This window comes from Coregonus clupeaformis, chromosome 4 (assembly GCF_020615455.1).
Source record: "Coregonus clupeaformis isolate EN_2021a chromosome 4, ASM2061545v1, whole genome shotgun sequence".
Taxonomy (NCBI): Eukaryota; Metazoa; Chordata; class Actinopteri; order Salmoniformes; family Salmonidae; genus Coregonus; species Coregonus clupeaformis.
In genome coordinates, this window is record NC_059195.1 from 5,853,996 (window position 1) to 5,871,419 (window position 17,424).

Here is a 17,424-nt window from a genome sequence, read left to right on the forward strand (position 1 = left end):
AGGCGGCTTATGATCGAGAAATTTACATTCAATTATCTGCCAACAGCTCTGGTGGACATTCATCCCTCAACTTGAGACATCTGTGGCATTGTGTTGTGTGACAAAACTGCACATTTTAGAGTGGCCTTTTATTGTTCCCAGCACAAGGTGCACCTGTGTAATGATCATGCTGTTTAATTAGCTCCTTGATATGCCACATCTGTCAAGTGGATGGATTACCTTGGCAAAGAGAAATGCTCATAAAATAATGTGCAAATAATTTGAGAGAAATAAGCTTTTTGTGCGTATGGAAGATTTCTATGACATTTTATTACAGCTCATGAAACATGGGACCAACACTTTACATGTTGGGTTTATATTTTTTGTTCAGTATAAAATCATTCAAAATACTTCAACAGAGAGCATGACTTAGCCACAGAGGAATCGAGGATCATTAGATAATTTAAAAAAATAGCTGTGGATTGTTTCAAATTACAAGGTCGTAGGCCTATGCCTATTTGGGAAGCCCACAATTTGGGCAGCGCACATGGCAATAGGCCCAGCTGATTATTAAGTAGTGGCTGACAGTGAAAAGCATAAAATATATGTGTGAAGATAATGTGTCTTGAGTATAATTTCAAATAATGAGACAAGCAGAAGGGGAGGGGTGTGTGGTGAAGATATAGTCGAGTCTCTGTCCAGAATTGCTAAGCTGTCTCCCGCCAATTCTTGCTCATTCATTGTTTTATTGTGTTAATTGTTTGCCCTAAGATTTAAAAATATATATCAAATTCCCCATTACATACAGTGCATTCAGAAAGTATTCAGACCCCATAACATTTTGTTATGTTAGCCTTATTCTAAAATTGATTAAATTGTTTTTTTCCCTCATCAATCTACACACAATACCCCATAATGACAAAGCAAAAACAGGTTTTTAGAACATGTTTGAAAATGTATTAAAAAAAACCGGAAATATGACATTTACATAAGTATTCAGACCTTTTGTTGAAGCACCTTTGGCAGTGATTACAGCCTCGAGTCCTCTTGGGTATGATGCTACAAGCATTGCACACCTGTATTTAGGGAGTTTCTCCCATTCTTCTCTTCAGATCCTCTCAAGCTCTGTCAGGTTGGATGGGGAGTGTCGCTGCACATCTATTTTCAGGTCTCTCCAGAGATGTTCGATCGGGTTCAAGTCCGGGCTCTGGCTGGGCCACTCAAGGACATTCAGAGACTTGTCCCGAAGCCACTCTTGCGTTGTCTTGGCTGTGTGCTTAGGGTCGTTGTCCTGTTGGAAGGTGAACCTTCGCCCCAGTCTGAGGTCCTGAGCGCTCTGGAGTAGTATTTCATCAAGAATCTCTCTGTACTTTGCTCTGTTCATCTTTCCCTCGATCCTGACTAGTCTCCCAGTCCCTGCTTCTGAAAAACATCCCTACAGCATGATGCTGCCACCACCATGCTTCACGGTAGGGATGGTGCCAGGTTTCCTCCAGACGTGACATTTGGCATTCAGGCCAAAGAGTTAAATTTGGTTTCATCAGACAAGAGAATCTTGTTTCTCATGGTCTGAGTCCTTTAGGTGCCTTTCGGCAAACTCCAAGTGGGCTGTCATGTGCCTTTTACTGAGGAGTGTCTTCCGTCTGGCCACTCTACCAACTCAAATCAAATTTGATTTGTCACATACACGTGTTTAGCAGATGTTTTTGCGGGTGTAGCAAAATGCTTGTTACCATAAAGGCCTGATTGGTGGAGTGCTGCAGAGATGGTTGTCCTTCTGGAAGGTTCTCCCATCTCCACAGAGGAACTGTTCACCTCCCTGAATATATTTCCACAAAAGTAGTGCACTGGGCCTGTATTAGCGGAACGATGTAGCCATCTGTAGTGTGGGCAAATGTGGGTTTTTTAGGCCCCTTGTCGTGCCTTTCATCCGCCGCCGTCACCTCATGTTTCAGCATGATAATGCACGGCCCAATGTCACAAGGATCTGTACACAATTCCTGGAAGCTGAAAATGTCCCAGTTCTTCCATGGCCTGCATACTCACCAGACATGTCACCCATTGAGTTTGACTACATGTATGACAGCGTGTTCGAGTTCCGCCAACATGCAGCAACTTTGCACAGCCATGGAAGAGGAGTGGGACAACATTCCACTGGCCACAATAAACAGCCTGATCAACTCTATGGGAAGGAGATGTGTTGTGCTGCATGAGGCAAATGGTGGTCACACCAGATACTGACTGGTTTTCTGATCGACGCCTCTACCTTTTCTTTAAGGTATCTGTGACCAACAGATGCATATCTGTATTCCCAGTCATGTGAAATCCATAGATTAGTGCCTAATGAATTTATTGCATTGAACTGATTTCTTTATATGAACTGTAACTCAGTAAAATCTTTGAAATTGTTGCATGTAGTGTTCATTTTTGTTCAGCATATTACTGCATGTTGACTAACCAATTGTATTGAAATTAGATAAAATCTAGTCATGATCTGTTTCTTGTATTTCATTCAAGGTAAATGTAGTAGATTGGCTTGACAGCAGCATTGACGTTTTTTGTTGGCTAGCAAGCAAAACTTGATGTTACACATTGTTCACTTTTGGGAAAACGGGTCCAGCCACTTGGTAACTATCGTTAGTTCAAATAAAGCTGAATTGTGTACTAATATTAAAAGTGCAACTGTAAACTATAAAGCATAAACCCACCATAATGATGTCCAGTTACGAATGACGTCCAGGCAGATGGGTTCTCGGTTGAACGTGGACGCTCATCCGACAGTCCTTGCTCTTTGAAATCCACGCCCATCGTGACGTGTGGCACCGTCCACCGGGCGAAATGGAGTAAAAAGAGTGAGTAAAATCAGAGGTTCCCATCGCTGGACGTGTATAGGAGGCTAGCATGGACGTTCGTCGGATCCATGTATGAACTCTGCGCTCCTCCGAACTTTGCCAGGTCTAATGTTTCCTTACCAAGCGACACCAGCGAGAGAATGCGGCTGCTTACTTACACAAGTTTGTTCTGGTTTATGCTCAAGTCAGGTATGTTACCAACGGGATTTGTTAATTGCAATGCCGGGCGCGTCCCTTTCAGTTTTGGAACACAATAGCTAGCCTACCTAAATGATTTGTAATAACAGAGGATAAGAGTCTAATTTGAGTAGTAATAACGTGTTTATCAATGTACTAATTGTTTAATGATCTAACAATATTTGGAGAGGAAGAGAAGCTCGGGGTGGGTAATTGATGGCCTGTAGGCTACCATGCAGCGCAAGCAATGATACTTGGTTATTTGATAGGCCTAATGGTAAAACATTTGGGGATCATCCGTTGAAACCGTTATAATAGCAAACTCTTCGGTACTAGTCTGTGACATTTCCTATTGCGTCTTTACGCACCGTTTGGAACGGTTGATGTGGGAACGCAAACTATTTTTTTTACACCAGCGTTTGGATGTCAAGAGATTCAGACACGCTTGATTTCAGATTTAAACATTGTTCAAAAATGTTTCGTAAATAAGGGCAAGCTACCCGTAGATTGAACTTGGTACATATTGATGTGTACATTATGGTATATCCGGTTTTGTTATGTTTGGGAATATATTATGCGTAGTTCAACATATGAATGTGTTTTGCTCACATAATACGGAGGGAGTTTAATGCTAATAGAACTCCGCTGTGCTACAAATAAAATGTTTCTCTCTGCCTGGCAAGAATTTGTTTTTGATTTATCCCTGGAAGCTGGTTTGACTTAATTAGTGGAGAAATCCCCATGTACAGTGACATGGCATTTTGCCTACTCTCTGCACTTACTAACAGTTTAAGAAGTCTGTTTACCCAAGCAGAACTCCAGAAAATGTGTGACATTTGGATGGGGTATTGGCTACAGTTGCACACTGGATGATGGAGCAGTACACATTGTGCAGTCAACTTGTTCTCTTTACATTTTTCTTTGAGTCACTACTCAACTGTTGATATATTTAGTTGCTTGCTGTGTCATAGTTGGTAGGAAGTAAATAGTCAATTTTCAAGTTGAATAAGGTCTGACATGGCTTTCTTACTCTCATGTGAAGAAAATTGTATTTGAATCTGCCATGTCCTAATATCTGTTTTGTCAGGGGAGCACACTTCAACATGCACAGTGCATCAGGTAAATGTTTTTTTTTCCATATCTGCCGATATCAAGGTATATAGTTTTGGTGATTTACAACACATACTTTATGATTATATGACTTAACCACAGTAATTGCAGCTACAGTTAAGTAATTCAGGAATCTTGTCAACTCTAATAAGCCACTTGCACATTATCACCATTACCTATTCATCAATAAGATTGTCCCTTAATTTCTTCATCAGCTGTGAATCATATTATGAAAAGGTATTCCTACATGCATTTAAATAATATTAAGAGGTGTTTCAAAGTTAAGAAGTTTATAAAGAGGTATTCCAGACTTTCAAACTGATCTGGTATACAATAATAAAATCACATGAAATATTTCAACCAATGCACTAGAATTCACAACCAGGTCAAACTTCAATTTCTTGAAGCTTTGTAAAGTTAGTAAATTATTGAGCAATCTTCAATATTAGCCTATATCAACATATTATCAGAGGAACATATTTTAATTATTAGTGGAAATATTCTGTAAAATGCACCAAAGTGCTGGATTGGACTAGAGTTGCAGCAGTATAGAAAATAAGGCTAAGATCCACATCAGTACACTCTTAGAAAAAAAGGTGCTATCTAGAACCTAAAAGGGTTCTTTGGCTGTCCCCATAGGATAACCTTTTTGAAGAACCCCTTTTGTTTCCAGTTAGAACCCTTTTGGTTTCAGGGAGAACCCTATTGGGTTCCATGTAGAACCCTTTCCCCAGAGGGTTCTACCTGGAACCAAAAAGGGTTCTCCTATGGGGACAGCCGAATAACCCTTTTTTCTAAGAGAGAAGTAGAGTTTAGACATGTCAGCACATATATTTGTGAACTGTTTGATAGGCCATAATGGCATGGTATGATAAGACTATGTACAGTATATTTCATTGTCCATGGTGTTACAGGCTTTGGTTTTTCCACGTATGTTTTGAGGTTGGACTTTAGCACATATAGCTTGTTAGCACGTAGGGCACACCGATTAGTGTCACCTCTTTAGTCAGTTTGTGTTACACCGGTGCTGGCTTGTCCATGTCGTTAGTGGGAAGGTGTTTCACCTGTGCTGGCCCAGGTGCTATTTAAGAGTGGCTGGGCCAGTACTCCAGTTATCTTGATAGATGCGGAGGGTTCACCTTTAGTTGGCGCTCCTTATTTAGATTTCTAGACAAACAATCTGTTATCTGATTTTAGTTTTGCTTCACCTTTTTGGTTTTCTTCCTGTCTTTATGTTTGCCTCTTCTTGGGCAAATTTAGTGGGTGCTCATGGTGGGTCTCTTTTAGCTTCCAGTTGTTGTTGCTAGTCAACTTTCAGTGGACACCCCCATGAGTGTCTTTCAGATCCCCTCCTAAAACCCCATTTGTTTCGTTTTGGTTGTTGGTTCACTGACTTTGTTAATTATTCTGTTTGAGCGACATTTTTGGTTTTCTTACTGGGGAATGTAAAATGGGTATACCAGTGTCTCACATCCTACTTGTTTATTGTACATTGTAATTCATGCAGGTAAGTCAATTAAGAACAGATTTGGAATGACAACTTGTGTTCCTCCTGTATGTTGTAGGGCTGGCACTGCAGATCCAGTGTTATCAGTGTGAAGAGGTCACTCAAAATGACTGCTCCACACCTGAGTTCATCGTCAACTGCACTGTCAACGTGCAGGACATGTGCCAGAAGGAGGTATTAGTGATGGAAGACGGTAAGCCAAATGTGATATGAATTTACTTGACTTAAACCCTTCTACTCTGTGAGGAACATACAATAGGTCTTCCTAGCTGAGAAAGCAGAGTTTTATGTGTTTTGGTTGTTTGTTCTTGCTGACTAATGTGTTGATCTTTCCGCAAGTTGCCTTCTATCTGTAATGTGTACAAAAGTAATACATAAATAGGTGGATATATACGCTCTGTCTTGAATAAGAACTGAATGATTCCAAATGAACATGAAGGACTGTCCTGCCTCAACCTATCCACCTGCTGCTAGATAGTCAACTTCTATCATCTACTGGGTTCACAGATCTGGGATCAGCAGAGTTTGAATTAGCCTATGGTTAGTCAATGGTTCTGCTGAAAGGTGAAATTCTTGCAGTGCAGTATTAATCAGTGTTCAAAATCATAGTCAGTTAACCATAATGACTGTGATGAATGTGAAATTATAACATTAAAACATTCATCAGAGCCATTATTGTCACGATCGTCTGAAGGAGCGGACCAATACGCAGCGCGTGGAGTGAACATGATGACTTTATTTAATTAAAGCAACCACGAAAAAACAACAAATGACGATACGTGAAGTCCTCTGTGACACCGACAGAACATACAACACTGGAACAATAACCCACAAACCAAAGGAGAAAACACACAGAATATATATGGCTCCCAATCAGAGATAACGAGCCGACAGCTGACACTCGTTACCTCCGATTGGGAGTCATAGACCAATCACCACTAGACACAAACAAAATGAAACTCACCCATCCCCAACACCACCAAATGAAATACACCCAAACCAATGACAATGAACAACCCTGGCTCAAATATCAAAGTCCATGGAGCCAGAGTGTCACAGTACCCCCCCCTAAAGGTGCGAACTCCGGGCGCACCAATATCAGGACTAGGGGAGGGTCTGGGTGGGCGTCTGTCCACGGTGGCGGCTCTGGCCCCGGTCGTGATCCCCACCCCACCACAGTCACAACCTGCTTCGGTAGCCTCCTCCCAATGACCACCCTCCAACTAACCCCACCTGGACTAAGGGGCAACACCGGACTAAGGGGCAGCATCGGCCTAAGGGGAAGCACCGGGATAAGGGGCAGCACCGGGACAAGGGGCAGCACCGGGACAAGGGGCAGCACCGGGACAAGGGGCAGCACCGGGCTAAGGGGCAGCACCGGACTAAGGGGCAGTACCGGACTAAGGGGCAGTACCGGACTAAGGGGCAGTACCAGGCTAAGGGACAGCACCAGGATAAGGGACAGCAACAGGATAAGGAGCAACACCGAGCTAAGGGGCAGCACCTGACTAAATGGCGGATCCTGGCTGGCTGGCTCTGGCGGATCCTGGCTGGCTGGCGGATCCTGGCTGGACGGCTCTGACGGATCCCGGTTGGGACGGCTCTGGCGGATCCCGGCTGGACGGCTCTGGCGGATCCTGGCTGGCTGGCTCTGGCGGATCCCGGCTGGACGGCTCATGGCTGGCTGACGGAACTGGCTGCTCATGGCTGGCTAACGGATCTGGCTGCTCATGGCTGGCTAACGGATCTGGCTGCTCATGGCTGGCTGACGGATCTGGCTGCTCGTGGCTGGCTGACGGATCTGGCTGCTCGTGGCCGACTGACGGATCTGGCTGCTCATGGCCGACTGACGGATCTGGCTGATCCTGTCTGGCGGAAGGCTCTGGCTGATCCTGTCTGGCAGAAGGCTCTGGCTGATCCTGTCTGGCAGAAGGCTCTGGCTGATCCTGTCTGGCAGAAGGCTCTGGCTGATCCTGTCTGGCGGAAGGCTCTGGCTGATCCTGTCTGGCGGAAGGCTCTAGCGGCTCCGGTCTGGCGGACGGCTCTGATGGCTCATGGCAGACGGGGCGGCTTTGCAGGCTTTGGGCAGACGGGCAGTTCAGGCCCCGTTGGGCAGACGGCAGACTCTGGCCGTCTGAGGCGCATCGTAGGCCTGGTGCGTGGTGCCGGAACAGGAGGTACCGGGCTGAGGACACGCATCTCAGGGCTAGTGCGGGGAGAAGCAACAGGGCATGCTGGACCCTGGGGACGCACCGTAGGCCTGATGCGTGGTGCCGGAACTGGAGGTACCGGGCTGAGGACACGCATCTCAGGGCTAGTGCGGGAAGCAGCAACAGGGCATGCTTGGCCCTGGGGACGCACCGTAGGCCTGATGCGTGGTGCCGGAACTGGAGGTACCGGGCTGAGGACACGCATCTCAGGGCTAGTGCGGGGAGTCGGAACAGGGCATGCTGGACCCTGGGGACTCCCATAACGCCTAGTGCGGGGAGCCGGAACAGGGCATGCTGGACCCTGGGGACTCACCTCACGCCTAGTGCGGAGAGCAGGAACAGGCCGGGCGGGGCTGGCGACGCGCACCGTATCCCTGGTGCGAGTGGCCGGAACAGGCCGGGCCGGGCTGGCGAGCGCACCGTATCCCTGGTGCGTGGAGTAGGAACAGGCCGGGCTGGGCTGGCGAGCGCACCGTATCCCTGGTGCGTGGAGTAGGAACAGGCCGGGCTGGGCTGGCGAGCGCACCGTATCCCTGGTGCGTGGAGTAGGAACAGGCCGGGCTGAGCTGGCGACGCGCACCGCATACTTGGTGCGTATGGCAGGAACAGGCCGAACCGGGCTGGCGACGCGCACCTTACACTTAGTGCGAGGGACCGGAACAGGCCGTACCGCACGGGAACACACACTACTGGCTGCACCTCGGGACTAGGAACGGGCCGGACCGAACTGGTTACACACCCCAGTACCTCACGCCGTGCCTCAACACCTTCCTTCCCTGCTTTACCCAGTAGCCCCCTTGACCTGGTAGCCCACTGAATCCGTCCCTTCTCTGCCTCCGTCAGCCCCCTTAACCTGGCAGCCCTCTGACTCTGCCTTGTGGCAGCCTCCTGCTGCTCCGTCGCCCAAGCCATGTGCCCCCCAAAAAATTTCTTGGGGTTGCCTCTCGTCCTTCCGACGTTGGCTCTGCCGACGCCGTTGCTCCTCTCTCCGTCGCCTCTCCTCTGTTTCGCTCCATGGACGGCGATCCATGCCGTCCAGGATTTCTTCCCACGTCCAGGACCCTTTACCGTCCAACAGTTCCTCCCATGTCCAGACCCTTTGCTCCTGGACGCGCTGCTTGGTCCTTTTTGGTGGGTTATTCTGTCACGATCGTCTGAAGGAGCGGACCAATACGCAGCGCGTGGAGTGAACATGATGACTTTATTTAATTAAAGCAACCACGAAAAAACAACAAATGACGATACGTGAAGTCCTCTGTGACACCGACAGAACATACAACACTGGAACAATAACCCACAAACCAAAGGAGAAAACACACAGAATATATATGGCTCCCAATCAGAGATAACGAGCCGACAGCTGACACTCGTTACCTCCGATTGGGAGTCATAGACCAATCACCACTAGACACAAACAAAATGAAACTCACCCATCCCCAACACCACCAAATGAAATACACCCAAACCAATGACAATGAACAACCCTGGCTCAAATATCAAAGTCCATGGAGCCAGAGTGTCACAATTATGGCCAAGTCAGAGTTGTAAACCCAACTAATGCACATAACCCGCTGTAATTTTTTGTATCTGTATTTTATAGCTTTGATCAAAGAAACGTTCACAAAAACTAAGTAGTGAGTAGAAGGGAAAGCATGTTTAACCTTTTCATGTGTGAGTTCCAAATATCTCTAACGGTCGCCCCCAGCGTGAGTTTTTTTTTATTCATAATTTTTTTTTATGTGCGTGATGTCAGAATGCACTCACTGTTCCAAAATTTGATTGTTACGCAACAGGACTGTTAACCCGCGCCACCCTCAAACCAAGGCACGCTGCCTACTAATTACCTATAGGCTATGTTTCAACTTGTCAATTTTAAAATGATTTCTAACAGTTTGAATTGAGGTGTGTTCTGCCTCCTCATTAATTCACATAAGAAGTAGCCCATTTCACTGTTGCAGACAATTTATGTTTGAGGCTTCACTGAGCCAGACAAACTTCTCTCTTCAACGAGAGCCCAAGCACTTGCCCAGTGTATGACATCATACAATGCATTCTGGTTGTCACGTAAGCGTCGGTCAGACCAAAGATGTTATAACAAGGGATAGTTCACTAGACTGACTTATGGTGCTTTCAAGACAACTGGGAACTCTGAAAAATACTAGGTCAAATCATGACGTCAGTGATCTTCAGGTTGGAAAGGCGGCGCTCTAGAAAGAGGCCTGAGCTCCCGAGTTGGATGACGGTTCAAAAATATTTTTCACAGTCGGAGCTCGTTTTTTCCGATTTCCCAGTTGTCTTGAACACACTGAAGTCAGAAGTCAGAGATTTCCGAGTTCCCAGTTTGTAACTTTGGTACCTCAGGGTTGCCAGCTCAGACCCCACATTCCAGGGGTTTTATTTTCATTTAGCATATAAACTTCTGTTTGCCCCCCATTATTGATAAATACCCCATCATAGTAATATTTCCTGCATCATATCCCCCCACGATACCTTCCCCCATGGACTTGAAAACCCCCCACAAATGATTTTTTGTTTGTTTCATCCCTGTTTAGCTTTCGCGCTATGGTAAGGCTCGGCAGTAGGCTTGTATTTGGTGTGATGATCTGTGAGGTGATACAATTTTATTTGCTTTGTTATTTGTCAAAAACGGTAAACGACTTGTCAAGTCATGTGTTCCGGTTCTTGAATACACTGTAACAAGTACATCAAAGATTTGTAATATGCTGAAAAGTGGCTAAACTAAGTTCAATTTTTTCAGGCAATGGGCGCAGCCATCTTTGACTTTGTTTATTTGCTTCTTATAGTGAATGGCACTCTGGGATTAGGGAGTTTTCATCAAACAAACATGGCTGCCATCATAAAGAATGTATCTGCTGTTAGCTTAGCTGACACGCATCTCTTTTCTAAACAATATTACATTTCTCCCTTGTGCTCACCAGAGATGTGGTACATTGTAAACAAGTCTAGCTGTTAGGTCGCTAACTTATGTTTTGTTTTTTTGTCAGCGCAACCTGTTATTTAGACTGGTTTATGGAATGAGTTTAGCTGTGGATGTGTTCCGTGTGATGTTTGGATGATTAAGTTCACATTTATCTTTTACAATAAAAGGTGAAATTGAGGAACAAAGTTGTGAAGACCTTTTATTTCCCATCAGTACAAAACATTGTTTAGATGCTTTTCAGACAACAATGCTGTTTAGATGCGTTTGTTGCATCATACGTTCTGTTGCTACTGTTCCAATCACATATTTGTGATCGTTCGCTGCAGCGACCACTCAATGATCACAAATATGTGATCGTACGCGTCAAAGGCTTAACAGTGAAAATAATCAAATAAAATGTTATTCGTCATATGCTTTGTGAACAACAGGTGTAGACTAACAGTGAAGTGATTACTTGCGGGCCCTTCCCAACAATGCAGAGTGAAAGAAAATAGAGAAATAATAGTAAAGTAATAACACTTTATAAAACAAGTAATAATTAATACACAATGACCTAACTTTGCTATATACACGGGATACCAGTACCGAGTCAGGGGTACGAGGTACAGTGAGGGGGGGGGGGAGTATTTGATCCCCTGCTGATTTTGTACGTTTTCCCACTGACAAAGACATGATCAGTCTATAATTTTTAATGGTAGGTTTATTTGAACAGTGAGAGACAGAATAACAACAAAAAAATCCAGAAATGCATGTCAAAACTGTCATAAATTGATTTGCATTTTAATGAGGGAAATAAGTATTTGACCCCTCTGCAAAACATGACTTAGTACTTGGTGGCAAAACCCTTGTTGGCAATCACAGAGGTCAGATGTTTCTTGTAGTTGGCCACCAGGTTTGCACACATCTCAGGAGGGATTTTGTCCCACTCCTCTTTGCAGATCTTCTCCAAGTCTATCATCAGTTTCTTAGCCCCGGGTCTGCTTTGTTATCACACTCCTTGAAATTGGGTAATTTTGTTGGGGGGCATTTTCCCCTACAGACGAACAAAAGCAATAAGCCCCTGTCTTTGAATGTACAAATGTAGGATCTTCATTTGATCACTCTTTTTGTGCTGAGAATTTTCCTGCATAGCTGGAAATACAAACTTGTGTGTTCAAGGTTTCAAAAGTTTGTAATTTCCAAAATGTCAGACTTGACATTTTTCATTAGGGCAAATCAACTCCTTCAGAAAATGTACATTCATTATAATCTACATAATTCACATTTGCTGTTGCTGCAGGATTATTTTCCTGCTGTAGCAACTGGCTCAAATTAAGATCCTACATCTGTATGACGTGATTCCAGATCCAAAGGGCATGAACATTGTACTGCAGAGTCGACAGCTCTTTTAATAAGAAAATGTCTACATGAATGCTCATGTACATTTTATGTTTTTATCATTATTGGTTCCGCTGTGCCACAAGGGTCTGGGAATTCCTCTGACCAGCTTACGCCTTATCACTGTTTTGAAATGTAATGGATACATTTCCAATGTTGTAGGACTCTCTGGGTCAACATTAATTAAACACAATCAGTCTGTTTGATTTAGGTAAGTAAACTTAGCTCCAGCATTGTTCGGCTTCCTAGAAAGATGGAGGTGTCTGAAGTGCATGTTCTAACAGAGATTGAGTACCTGGCTTGGGATCTAGGCCTTAATTTGTCTACTTCCATCAAACAATCCCACTTTGTCTCAGCCAAAGTGGCTGATGGTAGAATATTGGAGTTTCTATGAACATCGCCCAAAAGGGTAATCTATGAAGAAAATCCATCTGAGGAAAAGACCAACACTTCGTATTCAGAGGATGGTCATATTCAGCCATGCTCCCTCCTTACCCACCTCCGATTAGGTCTTGAGAAATGACAGGGTGTGCGGTGGCATCACTTGGCCTGGAGTGCTTTCTCAACTCCCCTGGCTGGGATGATGATGATTGCTTGTCTCTGCTCTTTTGTGGAGCGCTTCAGCCAAACAAGCATGGACTACTTGAAGACTCATGTGGTTGAGAAATTGCCTCTCCCCTGCGTAGATGGACTGTCATTAAGAATATATAATGGGGCCACCAGGGTTGGGGTTGATTCCACTAATTCAATTCCCACTCCATTTAATTCAATTCAAATTCCAGGTCAGTCTAAGTTATTAAATTCCATTGTTAGGTAAATTCCAAGCATTCAATATTATCCCCAACAATTCCACAAATTTGAAATCAATTCCCTCAGGCTTTCAGGCTGATCATGTCACTGTTCAGACAGCCGAGCTATACTGGAAATATAGAAATACAAGTTGAAATTATTTAAAACGACTCCTGCAGTCAATTTTGATACCAAGTGCATTCATTCCATTAAAGCTGCAATATGTAACTTTTTGGGTGATCTGACCAAATTCACATAAATGTGAGTTATATTTCTGTCATTCTCATTGAAAGCAAGTCTAAGAAGGGTCGATCTGTTCTATGTGCGCTATTTCTAAGTTTCCTGTGTTTAGTTTTTGCGTCTTTTTTACTTTCGGTTTTGTACAACAGCTTCAAACGGCTGAAAAATACAGTATTTTTGGTTATTGGAAATATATTTCACAACGATTTAGATGGCACAATGATTATCTGCACTATGTATCGCTTGTTTTGTCACAAACTGAAATAGGGCGAACTTAGAATTTTTGCGACCAGGAAGTAAGTGGCGGAAAGATTTTTAACTGGGAAATGTGCAAATATTGAATTCCATATATACATTTTATTTTCCCCAATTCAAACAGTCTAACTTCAAGTCCATAACTTGAAGATTATTGAAATTCGAATTTAATTCAACAAATTCTCCACTTCATGAGTGAATTCACGAATTGAATTGAAATGTCTAATTTAAATTGGAATTGACCCCCAAACCTGATGGCCACCCGTCATACAGTATGTTGGCAGCCATCTTACAATAGCTTGTAAATAATTCAGTGTAATCATACAAACACAATGGGATAGAATGGGAAATCAAGGCATAAACGTAAAATTGATTGATGCTGCCTGCCTCTGTCTGAATGGGCATATTGTTATTTGTGGTTCAACACAGAAGGCTCATATAGTGACATGTACGTATTATTTTTGAACAGTATACAACATTACTGAAAGATAATTTGATTGCCTACTTCAGGGTAATAATTCCTGACAACCATTCAGAGCTGTAGGCTACAAGTTTATTGATGTGGTCTGTGAATTACTTTTGATATGGTAGATCTTGCTATGTATGTACTCCACATGCAGTAAAGGTAACATAACATATGAACATGTTAATGTACATGGTAAGCAGCAGTAACATCAATTACGACTGTTTCATATAAATGTTTTATGGCATACAGATCAGTGATATGCTTACAGTTAGAGCCCGCCTTAGCTGGTGTGTATACAGTATGTCACTTGTTCAGCTTGTCTATTCTAAGAGATCTGTTCATTCTGTTGTCACTTGTGAATATTAACTGGGAGAGGCAGTGTGCTAAGCGCTGCTTTGATGACAAGACAAATAAGTGTAATGATTCCCTTTCGATTTGGCTGAAAGACCATCTGAATACCAAGCAATAGCAGTGTATCACTTATGCTTTGAGGCTTTCCAGGTGGTACCGGTATCCGTAGATAAGACCGTAAGTACCGTGCCACCAGCCGAGCAGAAGAAAAAAAACATGTAACGGGGGTGCTCGGAAAGATTTGCTCCATTCAATATGTTTTCAATGAAAATGATAGCTAGTATGACTAAGATTGTTCCGTCAATAATCAGCTATAGGCTTACCTAAAAGGAGGCATTTTAGTTCAAAATACCTTATGTAAGAAAATCTTGTGTACATTTTGTTCTGGTCCTGTAATCCGCTCCAAGTAAAGAGTAATGCACAGAAGCGAAGGTCACCTTGTTGATATTTATGTATTTGGGGAAGCATACATCCTCTCTGTGCTCATACGATTTACTATGCACTCTATCCAACAGAGAATGTTGGACTGTTTGTGCCATTGTGAAATCGTAGACTCCTGGACAGAGCACGGACTAGCTTCTCAGCGGAAATGTCCTGCCCTATTTTGCAGCTTATCTAAATTAGGCATTACTATTCATAATTTAATTTAATTTACTGAATCAGTCGGAAAGGAATTAGAATGCAGTTAGTCACGGGGTGTTAAGTCCACAGTTCACTTAAGTTGTAAAGCCTTGAAATTATGATTTAAGTTATCCCTGTGGTAATGTGAGCACAGTACTTTGTAATTTAGTCTGGTTGAGATTCGGAATCCTGTGTCCTTGTGAAGGTTGTCGATTTTAAAGTTGTTTCGGTATATTTGATTGTTCAACTAATTCGCTGGGGTTCTTTATTGTTTGAATAGAGTGCAAAGTCCTTTGATAATGCAAAGTCCTTTAAAGGGCGACTGCACTTCCTGATTTGGCCTTGTTTTTCATCAGTGCTCATTAAGAGTTGTCTTGGATGTGGTTTGGTGTGGGTTTTTCTAGTGTGTGTCTTTGCCATTCAATCTCAACAAACAAGGGCAGTAGTGAGTACAGCGAGCTAAGCTAGCTTTGCTATGGAGATAATTAAGTTTTGAAGTTGAGGACTTTCCCCTCCTGACTCACCACCTCAAGATGGTCAGCTAATTCAGTTCTATGAAGGCTAAAGCATGCACTGATCTTGTTTCGCCAAGTTGACAGTAGCTGGCATAGCTTGGTGATAGCTGCATCTGGCTATCCTTTCTAGCTGATATCTCTGTCAAATCAGTTATAGCATTCATAAGACACTAATTCTACGAAAGTAGCTTGCAACTTAGTTTCAACGTCATGTAAATACATGTTACTGTGGAAACAATATCAACTGCAAATTGAATGCCCGCCCTTACCGAAAAAAACAGGCTTCTGGCAAACCGTTGTGGCAAACCTTTGGCCAGTTTGCGGTAACTTGTGAACTTTTTAGCAAACAATTCTGGGAATCATTGTTTGGTGCAAATGCAGTATGAATATGCAAATTAGATCAGGTTTTTGGTTACTGTGTGTTAACAACATTTCAATGTACCTACATAAATCAAATCACATAACTTTAAATGAACTTACAGTTGAAGTCGGAAGTTTACATACACCTTAGCCAAATACATTTAAACTCAGTTTTTCACAATTCCTGAAATGTAATCCTAGTAAAAATTCCCTGTCTTAGGTCAGTTAGGATCACCACTTTATTTTAAGAAAGTGAAATGTCAGAATAATAGTAGAGAATTATTTATTTCAGCATTGCCTTTAAAATTGTTTAACTTGGGTCAAATGTTTCGGGTTGGGTGAATTTTGGCCCATTCCTCCTGACAGAGCTGGTGTAACTGAGTCAGGTTTGTAGGCCTCCTTGCTCGCACACGCTTTTTCAGTTCTGCCCACAAATGTTCTATAGGATTGAGGTCAGGGCTTTGTGATGGCCACTCCAACACCTTAACTTTGTTGTCCTTAAGCCATTTTGCCACAACTTTGGATGTATGCTTGGGGTCATTGTCCATTTGGAAGACCCATTTGCGACCAAGCTTTAACTTCCTGACTGATGTCTTGAGATGTTGCTTCAATATATCCACATAATTTTCCTTCCTCATGATGCCATCTATTTTGTGAAGTGCACCAGTCCCTTCCTAGAGCAAAGCCACCCCCACAGCATGATGCTGCCACCCCCGTGCTTCACAGTTGGGATGGTGTTCTTCGGCTTGCAAGCCTTCCCCTTTTTCCTCCAAACATAACGATGGTCATTATGGCCAAAAATTGTATTTTTGTTTCATCAGACCAGTGGACATTTCTCCAAAAAGTACGATCTATGTCCCTATGTGCAGTTGCAAACCGTAGTCCGGCTTTTTTATGGCGGTTTTGGAGCAGTGGCTTCTTCCTTGCTGAGCGGCCTTTCAGGTTATGTCGATATAGGACTCGTTTTACTGTTGATATAGATACTTTCATACCTGTTTCCTCCAGAATCTTCACCAGGTCCTTTGCTGTGGTTCTGGGATTGATTTGCATTTTTCCTACCAAAGTACGTTCATCTCTAGGAGACAGAACGCGTCTCCTTCCTGAGCGGTATGACTGCTGCGTGGTCCCATGGTGTTTATACTTGCGTACTATTGTTTGTACAGATGAACAAGGATGAGGTCTACAGCTTTTTTTATGAGGTCTTGGCTGATTTCTTTTGATTTTCCAATGATGTCAAGCAAAGAGGCACTGAGTTTGAAGGTAGGTTTAGAAATAAATCCACAGGTACACCTCCAATTGACTCAAATGATGTCAATTAGCCTATCAGAAGCTTCTAAAGCCATGACATCATTTTCTGGAATTTTCCAAGCTGTTTAAAGGCACAGTCAACTTAGTGTATGTAAACGTCTGACCCTCTGGAATTGTGATACAGTGAATTATAAGTGAAATAATATTTCTGTAAACAATTGTTGGAAAAGTTACTTGTGTCATGCACAAAGTAGATGTCCTAACCGACTTGCCAAAACTATAGTTAATGACTCCAACCTAAGTGTATGTAAACTTCCGACTTCAACTGTACACTACATGACCAAAAATATGTGGACACCTGCTCGTCGAACATCTCATTCCAAAATCATGGGCATTAATATGGGGTTACTGCTATAACGGCCCCCA

At 43.3% G+C, this 17,424-nt stretch overlaps 1 protein-coding gene across 1 annotated transcript in view; it reads left to right on the forward strand.

The window, feature by feature from the left end:
• The first annotated feature begins 2,861 nt into the window (after positions 1-2,861).
• The window catches only part of LOC121555632 (ly6/PLAUR domain-containing protein 1-like), a 45,652-nt gene continuing 31,089 nt past the window's right edge, over positions 2,862-17,424 (forward strand). Inside the window, exons 1-2 of the mRNA XM_041869463.1 lie at positions 2,862-3,020; positions 5,684-5,818. Coding sequence (XP_041725397.1) covers positions 2,900-3,020; positions 5,684-5,818 — 256 coding nt within the window. The 5' untranslated portion in view covers positions 2,862-2,899. The remainder of the gene's footprint in view (positions 3,021-5,683; positions 5,819-17,424) is intronic.